The sequence below is a fragment of the Sus scrofa genome, chromosome 14 (genome assembly GCF_054392235.1).
Source record: "Sus scrofa isolate SSC_HxYL_T2T_F1_AM1 chromosome 14, Sscrofa_HxYL_maternal_Yorkshire_Landrace_v2.0, whole genome shotgun sequence".
NCBI lineage: Eukaryota > Metazoa > Chordata > Mammalia > Artiodactyla > Suidae > Sus > Sus scrofa.
This window is the reverse complement of record NC_139396.1, coordinates 149,745,991-149,770,487: the sequence shown is the minus strand read 5'-3', so window position 1 is coordinate 149,770,487 and position 24,497 is coordinate 149,745,991. Positions and strand designations below refer to the sequence as shown.

Sequence of the window (24,497 nt, the reverse complement as noted above, 5' to 3'; positions counted from 1 at the left end):
TTTGTACATCATGGTGGCTTAAGATTTTTTTTAATGCCTTTAAAAAATGTTACTGAAAGAGAAAGGAAAACCTGCGGAATTTAGAAATTCATTTCAGTTTCCTCCAGGTAATAACAAAAGGTTTTCTTGAGCAATAAGGTGATGGTTTTGTCTGTGGGTCTTTTTTTTTTTTTTTTTGAGGAACTAACTTATTTTTCAAGTGGGTCTTAAAATTTAAGCCTCAATTAATTACACGTAGCTTTCTGATCCAAGACTGACCTTGAAGCACTAACTCAAAGAACATTTGATTTTATTTTCCTGTGGCAGTTCAATAACATTAGACCCGTCGTCTTCATTTGTCCCTTTTCTTTAATCTCCAGTATCCTGCATATTTCTATTGTCCCCCTGATTACATGCTTTTGTGAGACAATTACCAACTGCGTGATTGCAGAAAAGAATTACAAAACATACCGTGAGCTCTCTGTAGGTGATTCTTGCAGATTTATTAGAACTGCTTAATAGTTCAGAAGTTCATATAGATTGCTTTTTGCTAGTTCAAAAACAGGGTTGGTGAGAGAGAAAGCTTGCGTAGCTAACCTGGCCGTTGCCCTTGTATTGTGCCTGAGTAGGGTATCTGATAAGGGTGATTTCTTTTCCTTAAAACCAATTAAGCCTTTACATTTGAAAAAGACCGAGAAATTAAAGCCTGGTTTATAATCTGTATACAATGCAGATAGTGGCACTTCTCTGAATTATCACTATAATTCTGGCAAGCAAAAATAAGAAACTACTTTAAATTCCTGCTATGTTAGATGCGGCAGCAGATTTGAATGGTGTTGACCATAATTCTCCATCTGTCTGCCTTAATTAGTTTTTGTATGGTGCATTTAATTGGGTTTCAGTCATTCCTTACTGAGTGCTAATCTGTTTGTAGGCAGTGTTTCTGTTGCCGTGCAGCTCTTCCCAAGTCTCACTCAAAACGGCAGCCTCTCTGAAAAATCAAATGTTTTTTGAAGATTTTTTAAATTCCCAGGAATAAACTCCATACCCACACCAGGTGCTTGAACAGATCTGGGACTTACTTCCTCTGATTGTGAAAAGGGTCAGCAAAAGCACTGTGTAGTGTGGAATAGGTATTCAGATATTGAGTGAGTTGGCAAATGAATGAATGAATTTCTATTCATAGTCATTTTCTTGTCTGTCCCCTTGTTGATGCTTTGTGAGCCATCAGCAGAGGCTGCCCTAGAAGATGGTACTTCAGGGCACATAATTGACCAACCCACAGTTTTGTCTTCTTTCATTTATTGGTGGGTGAGTTCTGACTCTGGTGCCATGTCTCCCATGTTGCCTGGCAAAAGATGCTTTCTTGCCTTCTGGAGCTAAAAAATGCTGTTTGGATATTGAAAATGTGAATTTCCAGCATTTCGGTGGCTTCTGAGGATCACAGAACACCCGATTTGCAATCAGGACTGTATCGGAAAACCTAGGTTACAGATGAAGGTAACAGTGATCCCATCACTGTGATGCTCAGAGTCAAGGATAATGGAACCTTCTGGGTTCTCTTGGTTGGCATGTATAAGAGAATAGCTCCCCAGGATTAGAGTGAAGTCTGTCACATTAGTAGCAAAAGAAGCTGTGAGTTAGGCCTCCTTAGCGCAAAGCCTGACAGGACTGTGAATTCGTTTAGGGATGTAGTTGCCTCCCCTTAGAAGCCATCCTTTTGAGGCTTAATTATTTCTGATAGCCAGTTAAAGCCCAAGCATTAACTGTTCAGTCAGTAGGTAGATACTTACTAAGTGCTCACCGAGTGCCTGCCCCACAATGTGGTGTCAATTAAAGATGCCGATTGGAGAGTCTTTATGAGATATTTAACCTTAAATGTATTGACTGCAATGAGTTAGCTGGAGGTAAACACAAAAACTGCATTCATAGTGATGCGTGTTCCAAAACGATCTTGGTGCTTTTGGTCAAGCTGTTCTGCAAGAGACAGATTTCACTATTCTGATCAACAGGTCTCCGCTCACCTCAGTTGGGTTCATCTACTTGACAAGTATTACAACAGCTTTATTGTTTTTTGCAGCAAAAAGAGTGTAAAAGTTAAACAATATAGACAGTTGAAATGGTTTATCAAATTTAATTACTTAACTGCAGTCATTTCTGGATGTATGTTTCCTTTTAACATTGACAGTTTTTTTTTTTATAATTTTTTTTATTTTCCCACTGTACAGCAAGGGGGTCAGGTTATCCTTACATGTATACATTACAATTACATTTTTCCCCCCACCCTTTCTTCTGTTGCAACGTGAGTATCTAGACAAAGTTCTCAATGCTACTCAGCAGGATCTCCTTGTAAATCTATTCTAAGTTGTGTCTGATAAGCCCAAGCTCCTGATCCCTCCCACTCCCTCCCCCTCCCATCAGGCAGCCACAAATCTCTTCTCCAAGTCCATGATTTTCTTTTCTGAGGAGATGTTCATTTAACATTGACAGTTTTAAAAGATCAGTAGGTTTGCTTAAGTGTTACCCTCCCGTGTGATTCCTAAACAAAAGATGGCAGTTTAAAAATAGATTTTATGGAGTTCCCATGTGGCTCAGTGGTTAATGAACCCAACTAGGATCCAGGAGGACACAGGTTCGATCCCTGATTTTGCTCAGTGGGTTGCCATGAGCTGTGGTGTAGGTCGTAGACATGGCTCGAATCCTGTGTTGCTATGTGTGGTGTAGGCCGGCAGCTGTAGCTCTGACTAGACCCCTGGCCTGGGAACTTCCATATGCTGTGAGTGCAGCCCTAAAAAGACAAAAGGCAAATAAATAAATAAATAAAATAGATTTTGCCTATTTGCTGCTCTTCTGTTGACTGTGGATTTCTTTCAACAAGTAAAAAGATCTCTTTAATCTTTTATTCCCTAATGGACTTTTAAATAATTATTTCTGCTTTAGACCTATTTCTTTGATGTAGGGTGTACTGTAAGTTGTAAAAACATCTTTCAGGTTAAGGTGAATAGTTTATTTGGGGCCAGGTACAAAGTTGGGGTTTTTAAAGACCTGGAGAAATTCAGGCTCATCATTCTGTTGACAAATTGAACAAAATCCACTTTAATTGTTTAACATAGATGAGCCAATATTGATTTCCAGGCTATAGATTAGACCTTAAATTTTATAACTTATTTTTCAAAGCAAATCTCTTATTAAAAGATTTTTTTTTTATTGGAAAAAAATATCACTTCCTGGTAGCTGTTAACCTTAGTAAATTATTGGTGTTTTGTGACTGTCTGAAAAATGATTGTGGTTAATTACATAGTACAGTCTTTCTAAGTCACCAGAAACAGGAAGTAGCTGTTTTCTTGTAACACAAGATGATTTGTGTGTGTTCTTTGAATAGCTGAAGAAGTCACAGATCTCAAGAGGCAAGCTGTTGAAGAGATGATGGACAGAATTAAAAAGGGAGTTCATCTCAGACCAGTAAATCAGACAGCTAGACCGAAGGCAAAGGTATGGAGTAATTAAATACTTTTTCCGTCTTGATGTTTCCTTTTTCAAATGTAAAAAGTTTAAATTTGATGAGAGCTACCTCAGGACTGTTGTATCTTAGGTTCAACCTAATGTGTCATAAAATCTTTTGCTTCCATGAAGCATGTATTAAGAGGACCCTGACCCACAGTAAACCTAGGCCACTATAGAAGTCCGTGAGTGCAGGGTGCTGCCATCTCCTTGAGTGAGGCATTGATACGAACTGATGCAGCAAACAAATGATAATTAACACACCCTTTATTTTCTAATTCTGGTTCTTTTGTATAATTCAGCAAGTGTTTATCAAGTATATACTATGTGCTAGGCACTGTTTCAGGCACCTAAAATAAAGCAGTAAATAAAAAACAAAAATCCCTACCTTCCTGAAGCTTCTATCTTAGTGTGTGGAAGAGAGGAAGCTCGGTTTGGGGATCACACAGTAATACCAGAACATACCTAAGATAACTTTTGAAAATAATGAGATTTATATGATTGTTTTCATTAATTTCACAAACCTATTCTGGGTCACTTCAGGGAGAAAATCCTGTGTATACATGTCATCATCTGTCTTTTAAACTAGACCACAGTGAGCTCTAGGATGTAGCCAAGCACCTAGCATCCCACCTAGCATCCCCTTGTGTATCTGAACCATTTAAATATACCCAATAATAGAGTTTTTGACATTTTCCTTGAAAAAGTATTTTTTCTTTCTTCACTCTAATAAAATATCATCAACAGATTCCTTTTCTTTTAAACCTAACTTTATGGTTCTTCCTTACTCTCAAGGACTTCCCTTTTCAACTGCCTCAGTGTCCCCAGGTGTCTTGACCATTCATTAGAAATTCTGCTGGGCTTTTAAAGTTGTCAGTTTGTCACAGACAAACAAGATAGCTGAGCAAGGCTGGAATGGTCACAGTGTGGGCTGACCATGGAAAGGGGGTTAGAAAGGGAGAATGAATAGTCCATTGCAAGAGAAGGTTTACATCTAGTGAAATAGAAGCTTCGGCCAACTATGGAGAGGAATTCAGTCTTGTGCCAGTGCTCCGAAGGCCAGCAGACAGAATGTAGAACTGGATGAGAAGCTGAGTTTGTAGATAGCTGGGCATGACTCTTTCAGTGCCTGTGCCTGGTGACTGAGTGAAGAACGCTCTTGTTGGAGCTGGGGTCCTTGCACTGTCATCCAGTTTTCCAGGCTTTTTCTCCACAAAATGCTCTCTCTGACGCACAGGGTCAAATGGAATAAACCCATTTATTCCAGGGTTTAAGTAGAACCTTAGTAAGGAATACAAGGCACAACTGTTCTGGATAGCAAAACCAAACTATTACTAGATAAAAATGCAATGTCACAAAGAAACAAAATTAGCTCAGAAGGAAAACTGTTGAAAACTTCTTAAATTGTAAGCAATCAGTGTTCTGTATGTACTTTCATTTTCAGAACATCACTTTGTCCTTTTCTTTCTTGCCGTGATGCTTTCAGCAGTTACACATTATTTAATGTCAATTCAAATCTGGAAAACAACTGAACAAGGATCAGTGGACAACTGTTTTTTTTGCTGGTAATCATTAAGCTATGTAGATATAGTACTGAACGACCTGGTTAGTAACCTTTAAAACAAATGGTCACCGCATGCCTCAGTACAGACTTCCTCCCCCTTCCCTTCAAGGGCTTTCCTGAAATCTCGCTAGTTATAAAGCGTTTGCCATGCTGGCTTTAAAAGGTGTGTGCAGTCAAGGCAACTTGAGTGGCATGGCAGCACTCTTGAGTATGCCTTTAGCCAGGGCGTTTGTTCAGAAGTCACAACTTGTCACCAAACGGCTTACACGCAGAAGTCAAGCTTGCCTTGAGAATACTAATTTAACTGCGTATTTCCTAAATCCTTGATGAGGTCAGTGCTGGTATGGTTAAAATTAGTGTCTTAGAGCTTCTGACTGGCACTTCTGACTGGCACTGATGGCATGCGTATTTCACAGAAAACTGAGGCTGTGAAAGTCAAATGCCTTAGTCTAATTTGTACATGAGCAGCAAACCTCTCTCAGTTTTTCTGTCCATTTTTTAAAAATTGGAAGGAAATCGTATTCCTTTATTATCTTTTGAGCAGAAAGGATTATAGGTTACCATTAATCACCTCCCATTTCTAGATGAAAGATTAGCCTTGCCTGTTTTCTGGGAATGAGAGGCCTGAGTGGTTCCTTTCACTGTGTCTTGCAGATTTTTTTCTTCTTCTCTATCCTTTGTGAAAGGAAGTGGTACAGAGAGGATCAGAGGTCTTTTTTAGTGGTCTTTTCATTGAGGGCCGCATGCGAAATTTCCCCTCCATTAAATTAGTTGAGGGATGTACAGAGACTCTTAGGTGTCATGGAGCAGGCAAGTATTACCCAGAATTTCGTTCAGATTATCTTGCTCATGGCGTAGCCAGATGGGAACTAGGCTTGTATTTGAAACACCTGACTCAGATACAGCCTTCCTCAAGGTGTAACTTTCCTCGTTAAGTAAGATAAGGTGATTGGACCACACAGCCTCTGAGGTCTTTTACCGCTTTGCTGGCCAGCGATGCTAATATTCTCCTGTAAGCTGGGTTCTTTCTGATCCCTGCTCTGACTCAACACTGTGGTGAAATTCATGAAATAATAAAGACACGCCACTCCTCTGTAAGCTGGCCTTCGCCTGGAGCTAATGGAGCTGAGAGAGGTTTTCTGCCCTGTTGCTTGCTTTCTGCTCTGTGCTGCTGCCTTCCCAGCCCTCACTTGCTGGCGCAAGTCTGGCAATGAGAGTCAAGAAATTTGTATTGTAAAACATTCTGAATAATTTGGAATTAAATCTTTGAAATCTGATGTTTACCAAATCTTTTCTATGTTTGATGATAACAAGAGGTAACAAATAATATTTAGAAGATGGTCGTTTGAATCCTTTTACCTTGACTATTACTTCTAATTTTCTGTTTAACTGCCTCTTGGGAGCACTAACGTGTCTAGTGTTTTTTTTTCCTAACCGTAAGACATAATTCTAAAAATATAGTCAATATAATATAAGCTACCAACACTTTGCTGGTAGACCTAATTCTAAAAAATATAGTCAATATAATATAAGCTACCAACACTTTGCTGGTAGACCTAATTCTAAAAAATATAGTCAATATAATATAAGCTACCAACACTTTGTTATGTAAAAAATCTTTAGTATTTTAGAGCGGAATTATTCAGTAATTTTTTCTTCTTTTTAAAATTGTAGCCAGAATCTTCAAAAGGCTCTGAGAGTGCAGTGAATGAACTGAAAGGAATACTGGTAAGACTAGATCCCAGTTTATTATTTAGTTAATGGGAAAATGAAAGAGTACTTTTAAAATCCCTTTCCATAAATAACTGGTGTTGATATATTTCCATTTATAGTAAGCCTCATTACTTTTGATAATTTCCTTGATTGTGCTGTGGACTCCTCCTTTGGGTGTGTTAATAATGTACCAATACTCTGTTGGTTCTAAAAGAATGGGTACACCCCCCAAAAAAATTACTGTTTCCCTTTCTGGCCCTCCAGTCCTTGCCTTACAGCTTGGAGGTGAAAAGTGTCTGGTCAGATGTGAAGATCAGTACATGCTTATCAATGACAGAAATATACTACTATGTGTTATAAATATAGATATGGTAGATAATGCTATAAATATATTTTTATAATATATTTAATATTATAATAGATTTATTTATAAGTAAGACTGATAGATACAGTAGATAATAACAGTATATTATATATTGCATAGTAGTCTTTCACATGGTTAATGCTTAACTTTTGGGCAGGGAAATGGAATCCTTGGCCCCTAAATGTAAATCTAAGCTTCTACCCAAATATGTTAGCAACAGAGATACAGTCTGCTTTTCTCACAGTTTTAAAAAAAAATTTTGATGATAAAGTGGAGGATAAAATAGAAGTTGCTTTCTTTATGTTACTAAATTCATTTTCTAAAAGTAACTCACATCCATCGGAGAACACAGTTAACGCCCATCTCTAGTCGTATTCCTTCTCTCCAAAGTAGGAGCTTCTGCCAGCAGAGTAAATGAGTGCTGCTCTGTCCAACAGTTTCTGTCAGAGACAAATGCCTCACTTAGAAAATGTTTCAGATACCAAGAGCTCTATTCTCAAATCCTGTTACAGTCTCAATACCAGTTATTATGCACAGTAAGTCAACAAACATGGGGGCGGAGGTAAAGAGCTAATATTCCCATGTTTGTTGTTACTGTGCTAATTATGCATTGCATGCAGACATCCACATAATTGTGGTAAACAAAATTATTTTCATCAAGCTTGAAACAGTAGACTTAACTCAGAATGGCTTAATGAGTTCGCTGTAGTTTTAGGTGAGTGGAATTGGTTCTAAAGAGAGGTAGGTAGCGCTGGCTAACAGGGGTGGTGTACCTACAGAATAAAGAATTAAAACCATCCAAAAAGTATGTGGTTATTATCTAATGGATTCTTTGGTGAGACAATTTTGTTATCCAGTGTTCCCTTAAGGAGATTGCCTTATGAGGTGCGTTTTGTTGTCTCTGCATTGTAATGCTAATTCCATAAGATGCCCTCAGGGGCAACCTGAGGTTCTAGGGTTATAGTTCTGGGCCTCAGTGAAAGAGTAAACCACACTGAGTGTATTTCTTAAATCAGGTTCATTGGAAAAATCAGACATCCACCTGAGAGACATTTGATGTTTGATTGCCCAAGATATCCCACTTGCTAATAATGTAGCAAGTTTACGGAATTAACAGCATTGCTTTTAAAGAGTATGTTCACTGTACAGTTGTCTTTACCATAGTTTTGTGCTACTTCAAGGAGAGAAATTTGTGAACAGATTTTGTGAAATAATTTACAAATTATAGAAGTGGTCAAAATATCTTTCTTTTCTACAAGTTGCCCCCATCCTCTTTTGCACTGGATTTATCTTAGATTTCTCTTCTGTATCTGGCAATAATGTATCACTAATAGATGTTATTCTGGAAATATTATTTCTTTGCAATAATTTTTTTTTAAGTGGAACTCACGGTGCTCTCCCCTATTTTTCTTGGCCAAGTGGCAATTTTCCACTGTCCCCACAGACATTTCCTTTGAGAGATGGAGGGTCGTTTGTAGCTGCCAGTCACTTGGGGCTGAGAAACCGTACAGCTGCTTACAGAATAGAGGAGGAGCCCCTGTCAAATGGGGCTTTATTTGTGCCTCTTGCTGAAGTTCAACTATTAGGATTATTAAGATTAGTACCCAGCAAAATGACACCAGCCTCAGAGATGTAGCATGTGTGCAACAAACATGAAAAAAGACATGAAAAGCCTACAGATTGTGTACAGAAGTGAAAAGTAAACACCTGATCCAAGAGCTGCCAAGAAACCAAGGAGCAGTGTGTTCAGTCCTATTGTAGAACAGAAGCCAGGAATGACCTCAGTGTGGGGTGTTTTGCTGAAATGAAAGTGACCTGACGTGTAAGCCTACTAATGGGTAGAAAACACAACTCGAATTTGGGGGAGTTAAAAAACCTCACTCTATTTTGAGTTGTTCACTTTTCAAGCCAACTTTTAGAGTTTCAGTGTTGACTGAACTTATTTTTCCAATTCTACTTACATTTACTTTTTAAAGTTGTATATTCTGTGGATTAAAAAAAATATATATATATAGCTCATTTTTCATAGTCACACAAGAGGGTTTTTTTTAGGTTTGGGAAACCTCTTGAGTCACTCCAGCCATTTAAAAGCCACTCCAAGAAGGAAATGGCAGTTTCTGAAGAATAAGTCAATAGAAATGAATCTGAAAATCTCAAGTTCAGTTGCCTCCACATCAAAGAAACAAAAACAGCTTTTGAAAAATTCTCTTTTCTTTTTTGAATATCTTGAGTTTTTCAAAGTACCCAGGAATTGCCGTATATAGTTAATTTTGCTCCCTGACAACTAGTTTTGTCAGCATTATGAACATTTAACTGATATGGGGACTAAGATTGTTAAATGGTGAAAGCAGTCTGAAGTAGAAATAGTACTGTTTTGGAAATTAGAAGAGCTAAGTTCAAGGTCCAGCCCTATCACTGACTTATTGTGGAACCCGGCCCCCAAACCCGAGGCCCACTAATGTCGAATTCTCCTCTCTGTGAAGCGAAGGAATTGTCTGTACCACATGGTTTCTAAATTAATTTCTGATTCTCCAATTTTTATGATTATAATGTAAATAATTAAGACACTTGGTATGTCATTAGCTGAGCTCCTTGATCCTTTCAGTGGAGATGCACGCAGAAACCTTTCCTCCATAATTTCCTCCATATTTCAAGTTTGCTCATATGTTAGCTGAATCAACCACATCAGTCAGAGAATGGAGAAAAAAGTTGGAGATTCAAAGAATAGCACTTGGAAAATGGATTCCTTCAGTATCAGGTATGGTGAGGGATTAGCTCACCATAGTCAGGAATTTGGGAAAGTACTGTTATATTCCAAACAAAAATAGAGAATATTGTGAAGGGTAAATTCTTCAATGAAAGATATCCTTGGAAGGTATGTCTGTATGTGCATGGACATACACAGACACATAACTTTTTCTTAAATTAACTCTAGCCATTGGGAAAATCACGCAGAATGTCCTGGAGTTCAAACAAACAACATGGTAGTTTTATGAGGGATTTTAATGGTAACAGCCATACGTTTCTGAAATAGCTGTTAAGTGATACAACTTTTTAAAAATTATAAACACAAATGATTTGAGAACAGTTTTTCTAATACATTAAAAAATGTATTTATCTAAATTGGTTTTAGTTCTGTCTACCTTATCCATGTTGATCCTACCTTACTATATGTCTTTGATGAGTAGGTACGCGTTGTCAACTGTTAAAAAAACAAAATCATTTAATTTTTTAAATTATAAAATAAACTATTATAGTGTTACATGTAATATGATTTTTCTTTGCTATATGTCATGAATTCTTGCAATAAATGAAAAAACAAAGAGTTTCTTCAGGGGGAAGTATCAAATGGCTGATTAAAATATGAGCCTTAAGTATTTTACAGATGTTTTGGTTAGCTAGCTGACAGCAGAAGAATATAATCGCCTAATCTCGTTAGTCAATTTTCCCCTGACAACAGACTGCTTTTCTGTAACTTTGTGTGCAACTGGGGAAACAAGCACCTTTCTAAACAAACAACATAATAAGCTATATCATGTGAGATTTGTAACTATCTAATTTCACAAGCTACTTTTTTTGTTTTATAGGCTAAAGAAGAAACATGAGTTACCATTTTAGCCAGTAGGATTCTTAGAATCCTTCAGGAAGTTAGCAGGGGGGCAGGGAGCAGGATTAAGGCAAGTCCATAGAGAGCTGAAATGACAAAGGCTGGCCTGTTTGTTATCCTTGGTAGACAAAGGCTGCCTTCTGACTCTGGCATGTTATACCTGACTTGAGGATCTGATTCTCTCTGATCAAAAGATTATGGTTCTCCTGGCTTTTTATTTCCCCCCCCTGAGCCTGTGGCACAGCTAAGGAGGGCTATTTCAAAGAAATAGTGGGCATTTCTTATGAAAGAAAATGGACCACTCATGATGGTGGTGTGCTAAAGCCTTACGTGTAAGAAGAAGTATGTCACCCAGTGTTCTGTACAAACACCTGAGTGGTAATGGAGGGAGAAAAACCACAGCTCTGCCTCCGTAATAGACTTCCTAGACGAGCCAGGGCAAGCAGCCACTGCCTGGGTCTTTCTCTGTCGTCTTGAAGGTCAGTATCCCTTTCCACAGGAGCACAGCTTTATGGCATCTCTTGTTTCCTTTAGTGTCTTCTGAGCCCTGAATAATACATTCATTCACTGCCTCCTCTGTTAAGAGGACGGGATTTCCGTGCCGGGCCCTTGCTTGTCTCCCTGTATGATTCTAACCTTCCCTCTTTGACAATGAGGTTGAGGTGTGCTCAAGTGCAGCACTTCCTTGGGTAGAGGCCACTGGGGAGCATTATGTGCCTTCTTTGGCAGCACGGCACCATTGTCACCAGGTGTGCAGCCAGGGTCATTCTCTCTGAAGAATCAGCCACATTTTTCAGTGCCGCAAGAATTTGGGTTCAGTAACTCGTGGCTGCCATATCAAGATAACCTTCTAAGGTGAGTTCAATATATCCGTTCTCTTCTCCACGTGGTCGATCAACACACATCAGAATCTTAATCATCGATGTGCAAGTACCTTCCCACCACTGAATTTCATAGAGTTAGCTCATCAAGAGGTGTTCTTGTGCCGTTCTTTTGATACCAAAGCTAACATCTTACATCATCAGTAGCATCTTCTTAAATGATCCAGCACTATGTGTTGTTAACGGTATGCACATTAAAAATGCATATACAGCAAATTCATTTTATTTCCTAACTCCATTCAAATTCTGGTAATGTTTTGGTGGTTTGACTTTTATATTATTTTGTGTATTGTATTAAGACATTAACCTTTTTGTTTTTGTTTTTGTTCTGTTTTCACTTTAGGGGACACTTAACAAATCCACTAGTTCAAGAAGCTTAAAATCCCTTCACATTGAAAACACTGAAACTGAGTTAGAAAGGATTTTGCGTCGCAGAAAGTTGACAGCAGAAGCAGATAGCAGTAGTAAGCTCGTTTGAATTCTCCACAGTTCTACTCTTCCTCTCTGCAGCATCTTCAAGTCCCTTTTTAACATAAAATAATCTTTTAAAATTATTAAATTTTTTTGATGTGAATGAGAAGTATTGGATGGGCAAAGTACTTAGGGACACCTCACTAGATCTCTTATGTATATTTATTTATTTGGTATATTTATTTGTTTTTAGGGAATCAGGCTCTTATGGATCTGGTTTCGCTTAATGCAAGATGCCCAGCCTCAGAGACATTAGGATAGGCTTTGGCAACAATGTAGCATTGAGTAAAGGCTCCCTAACCAGAAGGCAGCAGATTGAATCCTAGCCCTGCCATTTGCTAGCTGCCTACCCTTTAAGCACTTATGCAAACTCCCTATGCCTCAGTTTCTTCATCTATAAAATGAGGATAGTAAAAACACTGTCATAGGATTTTTCTAAAGATTGAGTCAATATATGAAAAGTGCTTAGCACTGTGCCTGGCTCAAAGCACACAATAATTAGTAATAATAATAGTAATTACGCATCAGTTACGAATGCAGAGAAATCGTCTTTATTCTTCATATTCACTTAGTTTATTGTCTCTGCCTGTGAACCAAGTGAATGAGAAAGTCTAGCTTTGTCACCAACTGTAAATGACCATCTGAGTGTCTTGAGCTCAATTTACATTTATGTCATGATACAAATGTATTAGAACAGAGAATGTGGTTCCAGAACTCACTGTATATATCTTCGGTTTTTTTCCATCAGCTTGGTCATGGGCATTAGCAGAAGCCTTTATGAGATTTTCCCCTTGTTGTCAGGAGGCTGGTTTGAAAAACTACCCTAAAGTAAAATTAATAGCAACCATAGCTAATGAGCTGAATCTGTTAAGGATTCTGTTCAGTCAACTCCAGTTAGTCCATCATAACCATTTAAATTTGCATGTTTACCAAGTTTAAATTGCTAGGATTGGGTTTTTTGGATAACGAAGCTCTAGGTTTCACATAGGGATTTACTCAGTTGAGTAAATTGGGTCCTTGAACCAGAAGCAACATTATACCAGCCAAACCTTTATTATAAAAAGATGAAGCATTAATGGACTTCCTTGGGGAAAAAAAATCAGTCATTCAGTTTTTAGTTTGGTCTAGAAATTCTGCTGTTAATATCCTGTAAGAATTATCCCCCACCTCCCAGTAACCACCTCTTAGGAAAAGTAAGGGATTCCTTAAGGAACTTTTTTTCTTACGAATGCCTTACAGGCATTTACCAGCCTCCGTACGAACCATTATTCATTTGTGACTTGATCAATGCTTGTGACTTTTGCCTCGTTTCATCCTTAAAGTATTTGTGTAGTCATCATTCATTTTTAGGACTTTGTAGATGCCATTTTGGTGCTCTGTGGCTTAATATTTTGTGTCTTGCCACTGACCTTTTTGTTCTTTGAGAGGCATTCTTACTCCACTGACTCAGTCAAACATGCAGCCCTCACTATTTCACAGTTATCCATGGGAGAAATGAGGAAGCGTTGTCATTTTAGTCAGTGTGAAAATTTAAATATTTCAAAGTGTGGAGCAAGGGAGGAACATATTTTACAGGCATCTTTAAATCTTTCATTTTATGGATTATATTCCACTTATATATAAATAGCCAAGGTGTCATTTGAAGGAAGTTAGAATAAGAGATAATATTCAGGAGCTCCCGTCGTGGCGCAGTGGTTAACGAATCCGACTAGGAACCATGAGGTTGCAGGTTCGGTCCCTGCCCTTGCTCAGTGGGTTAACAATCTGGTGTTGCCGTGAGCTGTGGTGTAGGTTGCAGACGCGGCTCGGATCCCGCGTTGCTGTGGCTCTGGCGTAGGCCAGTGGCTACAGCTCCAATTCGACCCCTAGCCTGGGAACCTCCATATGCCGTGGGAGCGGCCCAAAGAAATGGCAAAAAGACAAAAAAAGGAGAGAGAGAGATAATATTCAGTAGAATCATTCATATTTGGATAGAGAAAGAACTGTATAATTGGTAGGGTGGAGAAGAAACATACTTGTGGGTGAGCAGAAATTTTCTTATAAGTTCTCTAGTAGTCAAAGCAAAAAAGGCAGGGGGAAGGGGGGGGAAAGGAGCTTAGAAATTCTATCATCTAGTGGAAGAAATCATGCCGTTTTTTACATTGTTTAAAATTTTTTCTAGCATCAAACTGGCAGCAGTATTTATTACCATGTAGATCTTTTTATAAAAGTCATGGAATGACAAGATAAAAATGCCAGAAGAGGAAGAAATAAGCTAAAGCAGCACAACTGCATAGTGGGAACAAATTACAGAAATGAGTTTGATGAGTTTGTTCCCTGAATCTCTGAGATTTTTTTTTTTCATCACACCAAGGCTTGTGGGAAGGCGGAAGGTGAGGTCACAAGGTGGAGAAAGGAAGAAGCATCATTAAGAGAGGCAGAGGCAGCCTGAGGTTGGCAGAACTCAAATCCCAAGTTAATATCTCCTCCAGTGGCCAGGGAAGCACATTTTTCTTTAGAATTTTTCATATGGACCTAACTGGTATTTCCTTGTTTGATCTAGACTCCAAAACTGACATTTCAAAGAGTAGCAAGTGCCTGTTGGAAAACACTGGACAGCTCAAATAGGCTGCAGTAATAATAATATTAATCAGCATCAGCATCATCTTAAATATTAAGCATTTTTCTTTATTTCTTTTTGTATGTAAGAAAAATAAGAGCTCTGGCTCAGCTCACCCACTCACCCTTCCTTGTAATTGGCTTCATTTGCAGAACAAGCAGCAGGCGTTGGTGTGTACTCAGAAACAGATCTTGCTTTTCTACAAGGACAGCTTGTTTAAAGCTATCTAGTGTTGTGGTCCACGATTATCCAAGGGCAGAATAGGGCTGCTCTGAATCAGATCTTGACTTTAGCTTCATATTTACATTTTCAGGAATGAACTTTCTTGATCTTTCTGCCCTTTTCTTTACTCCCACATCCTCATGAAATATGAGGCTTATCACAGGCAGGAGGGAAAGGCCTTTTGAACAGAATATTCAATAATGTCACAAACTTGTCTGTTCAGATGATATAGAAGAAATAAATGAGGAAGACCGACACTGATGCTTTGTGAGTTGAGGGCTTCCAGTTGACAGAGGAGGGTCTGTGTCTCCCACATGGAGTAAGGCTAAAGGAGGTACACTGACAGAACGGCTGAACAATTTTCTAGCCCCTCTTGGATAGATTTTTCAAATTAGAACTTCATTTTCGGAGTTCATATGTTATACTGTCGCAATACATCAGACATATTTATATATACCTAGAAGTGTAAAATCTGAGATTTAGGTAGAGAAAGAATTGTCTACCTGGCTTAATATGAATGATCAAGGATTAGCTAGGAATTTTGGATTGTACCCACTAGTACTTTCCATTTTAGGAGATGATCTGACATCTCTTAAGGATAAAGAGACTCCCAATTTTTGTCGTTTTCTTAGCGGCACCTTTCAAGGTTGGTTGTTCTCTTTTTTTTTTTTTTTTTTGTCTTTTTGCTATTTCTTTGGGCCGCTCCCATGGCATATGGAGGTTCCCGGGCTAGGGGTCGAATCGGAGCTGTAGCCACCAGCCTATGCCAGAGACACAGCAACGCTGGATCCGAGCCGCATCTGCAACCTACACCACAGCTCACAGCAACGCCGGATCGTTAACCCACTGAGCAAGGGCAGGGACCGAACCCGCAACCTCATGGTTCCTAGTCGGATTCGTTAACCACTGTGCCACGACGGGAACTCCGGTTGTTCTCTTTTTTAAAGAGTTCTCATTTTATTGGTACCTGTGTGACATTTCGTAAATTGCTTTGTTTTAAAAGGATTCCTCCTGAAGCTTCAAGAAAGACATATTTTAATTTTGCTTTGAAAAAAACTGTCTAGGACAGTATCTAACTAACCAAAGATAGGAAAAAAAAGTAATGATGGAGCTTATTAGCTTCAGTGCTCATACGTTTTAGATTGATATGCCAATAATTTTAGTAACAAGCCCTATTAGAGTTTTCTGATCTAATCCAAAGAGTAGAAAAGTCCAAATGTTAAAACAGCCAAACTCTTTGCCACTGAATTTTTATAATCCTGTGTCTGTATTTTAACAGGAAGTAAATCCACTTACTTCTCAATCACATTAAAATGAAAATGTTCATAAAAGCTGTTTAATGCTCAAGAAGCCATGAGCTGTTTGAAAAGAGCCTTTTGACATCATTCCATTTTCTGTTTAAAATCAGAGCTGAGTTTTGGGAAGAATTAACTCTTGAGAGGCCAAATGGTTCACCTAGGGCTGTCAAAAAGCCATACTCTGTGAGAAGTAAAGAGTTTTCACAATTCCAGTATTCCTAAGGACTCTGGTCAGTTGAGGGAGCCTTGGCCTGGCCTTTTATGGTTTATTAAAGGTCTGTACACAATTTCTCAGCGTGGTCCTGGGGCACTGAAAAGCACTAGTACCACCAAAGCAGAGCAGATTTCTAATAGGAACATTTTCCAGCAGGCTCTTGAAATTTTAACAGAATTTGGCCTTTCACTTCCTGAGGGATTTTCAGCTAATCTGTTTTTCAGTACCATATTAATAAGCATCGAACAGAATTATTAAACTTGAGGTATGTGTTTGGTTTTAAGGTCCAACTGGAATATTAGCCACCTCAGAGTCCAAATCCATGCCAGTGTTGGGTTCTGTATCCAGTGTAACAAAAACAGCCTTGAACAAGAAAACTCTGGAGGCAGAATTCAACAGCCCGTCCCCCCCAACACCTGAGCCAGGTGAAGGGTCGTGTAAATTGGAAGGATGCACAAGTTCCAAGGTTACCTTTGAGTAAGTAATGCTGCTCTTTACTAAATAGTGTGTAGAAGCATCTGTCATGACTAACTTGTGTGTTACTTTGCTTTGTTTCTCTGTAGAAAGATTTTGATTTGGTTAGTCAGTAAATACTCTTCTTCCTCTGTTTGATGAGCCAATTTTTGATTCTGGGCTCCTGGCTTAGAGGTCTTATTCTGATGCCAAGCACAAACATATAAAGAGAATGCCTTCCCTAAACTGGTTTCGTAATCAGGTTCTTCTATACAAAGAACTGACTTGGATGATCCTTATTCAGCATCAAAAGACACTTAATCATTCTTTCCAGATTAAATACTTAGATCATTCCTCTTAATGGCTCACAAGCAGCCAAAGAAGATACTAGATCTTCAAATGTGCTTTGAAGGGTACATTTTTTACAACTTTTTTTTTCCAGTTTTCAAGTAAAGATGGGCCTTAATATTGCTCTATCCTGAGACTGAAAACATGCTACGTAGAGTTATGTAGATAGACTGACTTAAAAGTGGCACTTTGATTGTCAAAGAGTTAATCCTGCTATTGAATGCGTTTCAGACAGATCTGGTGGCGGATCAATTTGTTTTATAACAAAGGCAAGCTCTTTTTGAAATTAGGCTAGTTTTGCTTTAGTTCTCTTGCCAGGATGTCAGCTGGTTTGTCACATAAAGAAAAGGAAGAGGTGAGACAAATCAGATCAACGAATATTGTAATCACGGTTAATTAAACCTCTGATTTCCTGTTCTATCAGGAGAGAAAGAACCCTTTTCTGTAGCTCTACCTGTCTTAGTTTAAAAGGTGAAGCCTGGACAAATTAAGTTGAAATTCAATTTAGATCTATTTTTGCCAACTGGTACTTTTTTCCACTCTTGCCTTTCTCTTACTAGTACTATTAACTTTTTTCCCCCTCTTTTGGAATGAATGACCTTCTTTGCTGATGTACAGTCTTATCTAATGTCATTGTATTTAAAAGTACATTTTCTCCGGCAGTCATGTGTTTCCTTTCTTTTGACTGGAGTCATTTGAACAGCTCTAACAGAAAGATGATCTTTATTCATCCTTCATCTTTCTTATTAAATTTGTTTAGCACCTAATTTGACATCAACAATCTGGCTACGTTTGAACCAATATCCAGACACAAAAGCAATTTGGCCGAGACAAGTTAGTTTCTGAGAAATGCTTCAATGTGTGTGCATAGATTTTTTTCTTTTACCATTTTACACAATCTTAATCAGAAAATACTGCAACTCCTTCCTCCTTTTGTCTGCCTTTTATTCTCCAAAAGTAAGTGGAAATTACATTTCCAAGAAAGGAAATGAAATAATTGCAGGCCCAAGGTCTGCAAAATGTGTGCTGAATTGACAGTGAAAAGGATCCATGTGTTGACAGACACAGTTGTTAGATGCCATAAAGGCCTATGTGAAGCTCAATTTATTTCTCATCTTGCTTGTTCAATGACTGCTTAAGAGACATGTTTCAATTTATCTGCTTAAAGCACTAATACAAATACTCTGTGCTGCTGTATTAACTTTTAAACTTTGTAACCTAATGCTTGATTATTCAGTTCTTGACATTCTTTAGCTGAAATAACTAACGCCATGCATTTTCATATTGACAGTCATTTAGCACAGAAGAGTGCCTTTCTGAAAAATGTGTTTAAGTACAATTAGACTATCCAAATGAATCCAAGTATTTTGTGTATGTACATGGTAATTATTCACTTCCCAAACAGGCATGCTTCATTCATTTATGTTTAAACCTAGCTTTATAACAAGCAAAAGAAATTTAACTTAATGTAGTCATATGTAAGCTTTAAAAATAAAAACTCATGTGATTTCTTAGCTCCTCTAAACCTGGTTTAGCTCCCAGAAGTGAGAAGGGATATTTTTGAAGCTGCTTCTGGCTGGCTTTGACGAGTCAGCTCACTCTGTTATACTAACCATAAGGTAGAGGCCACCACATTGTCTTATCTCGTAGACTGGAATTGTCAAGGCAGTTTGAAGTGAGATCAGCAGTTAAAAAGTGAAATGTCTCCTTTGCTTTTAAAAAGTGTCCTTGCATTCTAGTAATGGCACTTTTATTTCGATCTGTGGAAGCACCGCCATAGTGTTTTTCAGGTAAGTGGCACTATTGGCTCTTGATGGGGAATCACGGTCAAGGGAGGATCTCAATCCCAGTAGCCTCTAATACATACACTATTGCACACGTGCGCACGCGCACACACACACACACACAGGTCCCTACCACTCTTACGTACATTCCCTTCCGCCCTCCACTTTGGCCTCTCTGGCCCAGCATCATTCTACCCCAGCTCTTTGCTTGTGCTGTCCCCTCTACCTTGTATGCCCTCCCCCAGTAGCTGTGCCATCTCATCATCATCATTGCTTTGCACAGACATCGTCTTTTCCATGAGGCCCACCCTGGCCGCCCTACTTAGAATGGTGACTCCTCTTCCTAAACTCTGATTCCTCCTTACCCTGCTCCATTTCCCCCATAACAGTTATCTTCTAACATACCGTGTACTTTATTATATATATGCCTATTTTCTCTCTTCCCCTTTTAGAATGTAAACGCCATGAGGATAGGAAATTTTTTTCTCACTAGTGTGTCTCAAACACCTGGAAAATGTTCTGCCTTATGGTAGGCTCTCAGGAAGTACTTATCGAATGAATGAAGGAAAATACATCTCTAGAATCAATAAAACAGCAGGATAACAATTAATTAGAATATTCAACCAACAGTCCCCCATTGTTTAACAGTAACATGTATGCACAAGCTAAATATTAGAGATTTGGGGTTGTTTGGTTGCTTATTTGGTTTTTTAAACATTTTTTTGAATGCCCAGGAGTTGCTTACATTCAGCTCAGTCTTGCATATCTTTTGCATCTTTGTACCTACATAAGATAAATTTATCAGAGACAACAGAATACCCAGTTGTAAAAGAAAGATTCAGCTGTGCTCACTTGGTTGGCCTCAGGTGGACAGGAAAATTTACTAACCTACTAAGAAACCTTTTAAAGGAGGAAACAAAGATGTTTTCTGGATACGACTTTCACTTAGCCAGAAAATTAAATAGCATCCAGCCATTGCCAAAAAGTTTACTTTTCCCAAATCAACATATGTGTGTATTCCAAATAATTGACTAACTCCTGTCTGGTATATTATAGGGCCAGAGATATGTGGATTTATTTCTTAGGAACTTATGAGATAGCAAGAGATAGCTTTCGTACTTAATTGCAAGGATTAATTAAAATTAACATTCTTGTTACCAGCCTAAGATTTTTTTGTTGGTTTGTTTGTTTTTTGTTCTTTGTTTTTTTAAGAAAAAAAGAAGAAAAAGGAAGGAAAAGATAATCAGGACTTGGAAAAGCCTAATGGCGTCTATTTCCCTTTTAATAATAACTTTAGAAATATTTGTGTTCTGTTAACCATTTCTAGTAAGTATATACTATCTAGTAATAATATCTTAAAACTAATAGTGAATTTGAATTTCACTAATTCTGATGAGTTATTATCCAGACAGGAATTAATGCTCATAATCTCCCTTTATGCTGTGAGGTAAAGAGCTGGCCAAGCAGTGAAGAGCATTAAGTCTTATTTGTGCTTTTCATGCTCTTTCTTGTTGATGCAGAGTACTCTGACCATGTTAAAACAGAGTAAGAGGAGTTCCCGTCGTGGCTTAGTGGTTAACGAATCTGACTAGGAACCATGAGGTTGCAGGTTCGATCCCTGGCCTCGCTCAGTGGGTTAAGGATCCAGCATTGCCATGAGCTGTGGTGTAGGTCGCAGACGTGGTTCGGATCTGGCATTGCTGTGGCTGTGGCGTAGACTGGCAGCTACAGCTCCCATTGGACCCCTACCTGAGAACCTTCATATGCTGCGGGTGCAGCCCTAAAAAAGACAAAAAGACACACACTCACACAAAAAATAGAGTAAGACTCGTTGACTCAAACTGATCAATGGCTTGGATGGTCAATATAAAATAGGAAAAATTCCACATTATAGAATTTTTAAAAGGTAACTATTTCATTACTTTCAGACAGCTCTAGTATCTGGAAATAAGCTGAGTGTTGCACAGGGTCAAGAAAACAAAAATGATTCGTATTTTCACCAGTAAAAGCCAGTAGACTGACAAGGAGGAACAGGGAAGCACAGTGTGGCCAGCTTTCTAAACCAGTGTCTTTCCAATGTGGATGTGGCAGGCAGCATTGAGCTGTTTCCAGAACTCCAGCTCTACAGTCACATCTTGGGTTTACTATTTATTATTTATTATCTTTATGACCTCGGGCAAGTTCTTTAATCTGTGACTGTTTCCTCATGTGGAAGATGAGTGTAATGATACCTACCTTGTAGGGTTGTCCTGGAAAATAAATAACATATGAAAATCATTTCAGTAAATTCCTTTTCTGTCTTACATTAAAATGATAATGCTGACCTTGGGATTATCAGAGACAAAAGCGAGAGGTGAAAGCTTAGGTACTGAACACCTGGGTTATTGACAGGGGCCAGATTTCCTTGGGGAAATCATGTGATCTCTGTTTTGTTTTCTTGTTGTGTTGTTTCTTACCTAAAATTGAGGCAAGCAGATGAGGCTCTCTCCAGAGTCTCTCTCAGCTCTAGAACCCCAATAATTCCTCTCAAATGTGGTTTCTTGATAAAGATGTTCACAGTTAAGATAAAGGACAAGAGTTAATGAGCACATATTTTTTTTTTTACCCTCAATATGGATTTATAGTAAAACACACACCTAGAAATGTAACATAACTAATTTTCAAGCTACATCATGGGCACTTAAGTCTAAATCAAAATGAGTGTTATCCTGGAGGGTCATAGTCTTAGAGGTCAGTATATTCATTCTAACCCTGTCACTATTGTTCCAGATACTTTTAGATCTGTTTGCATTAGAGATACCTGATCACAGAGGAAATAAATTGGACAATCTTCCCTCTCTATTTTGAGGTGGAAGAAGTAGCTAAGAAAGTGCTTTAGAGCCACTCTGCTGGTCCTATAAAAGAATTTGTATATTTTGGTGAAAAAATTACATAGCCCATTTTAATCACCACTGTATGTTCAACCTATGTTTCCAAATGACTTTGGCTTTTGCAAGTGGATTCAGTTTTTAGAAATAGCCATCAGTTTGCCACCATTGCAGTTGCATTTTTTAAAATGTGACACAGACACTTGGCATGTCTCCTGACCACATGTACAGAACAATATCATGCAGTACAGTCAGAAAGCACCATGCAATACAGTCAAGCCAAAGCTTGCTTCTTTACCTCTAGTTAAATTGACTAGTTCCAAATTTACACATTCTGGGGCATTGATTAATGGGTAACTAGGAAATGAATATTTCAGAAGCACATGTAAGTTGAGCAGTAAGAAAATGCAGTATAATACCTAGATGTGGGTAGAGTTGTCATCCACTTCAATCCTGTGTGAGGCACCTGAGATATGTTAGCTCTGTTATCAAAGGAATGGGGAAGCCTGATGATCTTGATTGGGATAAGTGAAGTAAATGGGAAAACATCTGGGGATTAAAAATATAAGCCTACTACCTTCCATTGTATGTCTTTTTTTTTTTTTCTTTGCCATTTCTTGGGCCGCACCCGGGGCATATGGAGGTTCCCAGGCTCCAGGTCTAATCAGAGCTGTAGCTGCTGGCCTACGCCGTAGCCACAGCAACTCGGGATCCGGGCCGCGTCTGTGACCTACACCACAGCTCGTGGCAACACCAGTTCCCTAACCCACTGAATGAGGCCAGGGACCGAACCCACGACCTCATGGTTCCTAGTCGGATTCGTCAACCACTGAGCCACAATGGGAACTCCCCATTGTATGTCTTTTTCCTCTCTTTTTTTAGTTAATATTTTCTATTTCTCTTCATTAATATATACTAACATATATCCATGTTATAATAACATTCTTCCAAGAGGAAGTGTGTGTAAATTGCTATAGGCAGGATAGCTGTGTTGATTATAGATGGAGGCTCTGAGTAATGGAGCCACTTTCCAATTGGAGGGTATCAGGATTTTGGAATTTGCTTCTATGGTGTCTTGTTGTTACTAACATTTCACTAACATTTATTAAGCCGCTATTTTCATGTGTTATTTTCATTCTTCCAAAGGTACGAAGTGGACATTATCTCCATTTTACAGATGAGAAAACTGAGGCTTAGTGATATAACCAGTTTGCTCAAAATTCTATTCCTAGTCCATAGTTGGGTCAGATTTCATTTGAACAAAGCCATGCATTTGAACTATAGCATACCATGTTGAGTATATTGAGAGCTTTAGGAATGGCAGGTAAGAAAATTATTTCTCCTGGAGGAAGTTTTCTCCCATAGGAAGCAATGATTCTGTAGCTAAATTGCTCCATTTGCCTTATGACACATCCTGCTCCTCCTGCATACTCATAGATCATGTCATCTCTTGCCTTTTCCTTCCTTTTCCTAAGGCTAACCTAAGCAATTAAAGTATCTTTTCCAGGAGTTCCCGTTGTGGCACAGCGGAAACGAATCTGACTAGGAACCATTAGGTTGCAGGTTCGATCCCTGGCCTTGCTCAGTGGGTTGGGGATCCAGCGTTGGCGTGAGCTGTGGTGTAGGTCACAGATGTGGCTCAAATCTGGTGTTGCTGTGGCTCTGGTGTAGGCTGGCAGCTATAGCTCCCATTAGACCCCTGGCCCCTGGGAACCCCCGTATGCTGTTGGTGTGGCCCTAAAAGGACAAAAGACCCCTCCCAAAAAAAAGTACTACAAGAAAACTTAAAAAGAGTAGTTGGAAAATAGTTTTAATGTTTTTCATGTCAAATGTACAATAGTCATGCTTCACAAATTAACTTTGGAAATTACCATATTAGAATACCAGCTTAAGCTGCTTTTGTCTTTGGCATATCATTCACACATTTTTTAAAATATATTGACATTTTCAAACATGCGGAAGATTAGTTCATTCCCAGAAGTCAAATATCTTGAAAATTTCTGACTGTAATCTTTGGATTAGAAAGGTGTTGTACTAAATGATCATATGAGCGTACAAAGATGAATCACTGTGAATACAGTTTCAAAAACACACACTCTACAGCCCAAAATAAATGTTACTGCTTACCCACTTTATGCTGCACCTCTATGAGTCAGCTCCATCTTTGGTCAGTTACCAGTTAGCTCCTTTGAGTTTGTGCTTAAATATCCACTGGTCATCGTATTTGAGGACATCCATGTTCTGTAGCAAGGCAGGACAAGGGGGCCAACAGTATGGAGAAAGAGGTAGGCAGGTCTTAAAAGAGGTCTGCGTCTCGGTCAGGCAGAGACCCAAGAGTTTCTTGTGTTCTCACCATCTTGCTTTTTCATCTCTGCACAGTCTCATCTAGAAGTAGCCGTACTTGTCTGTATTGAGCTTTATTCAACTGAGTGCACTTTTTCTATTAATTACTTTCAGGAAGGTGGCTATCCTCCTGACAGTTACAATTAAACAAGGTGGTCAGCCTCAAAGATCATTTTTTTAGTTCCTCTTGTTACATCTCTAAAACCTTGCTTTCAAGGGGAGAATCCAGTTTCCATTGTAATTGGTGTGATTTGCAGCAATTTCATACCTGTGTCCTCATCTCTTGGTC

General features: G+C 38.7%; 1 protein-coding gene across 6 annotated transcripts in view; it reads left to right on the top strand.

The window, feature by feature from the left end:
• The window catches only part of SHTN1 (shootin 1), a 100,025-nt gene that overhangs the window by 65,215 nt on the left and 10,313 nt on the right, over positions 1-24,497 (top strand). For 2 of the 6 annotated variants that reach the window (XR_014827009.1, XR_014827010.1), the window contains exons 13-17: positions 3,362-3,471; positions 4,925-5,045; positions 6,719-6,772; positions 11,953-12,073; positions 16,698-16,890. Coding sequence is in view for 2 of the 6 variants with exons in the window: in XM_001925635.6 (XP_001925670.2) it covers positions 3,362-3,471; positions 6,719-6,772; positions 11,953-12,073; positions 16,698-16,890 (478 nt within the window). In the remaining 4 variants the exon portion in view is untranslated. The remainder of the gene's footprint in view (positions 1-3,361; positions 3,472-4,924; positions 5,046-6,718; positions 6,773-11,952; positions 12,074-16,697; positions 16,891-24,497) is intronic. The other 4 variants (XR_014827008.1, XM_001925635.6, XR_014827011.1 and 1 more) reach the window with 3 other exon arrangements.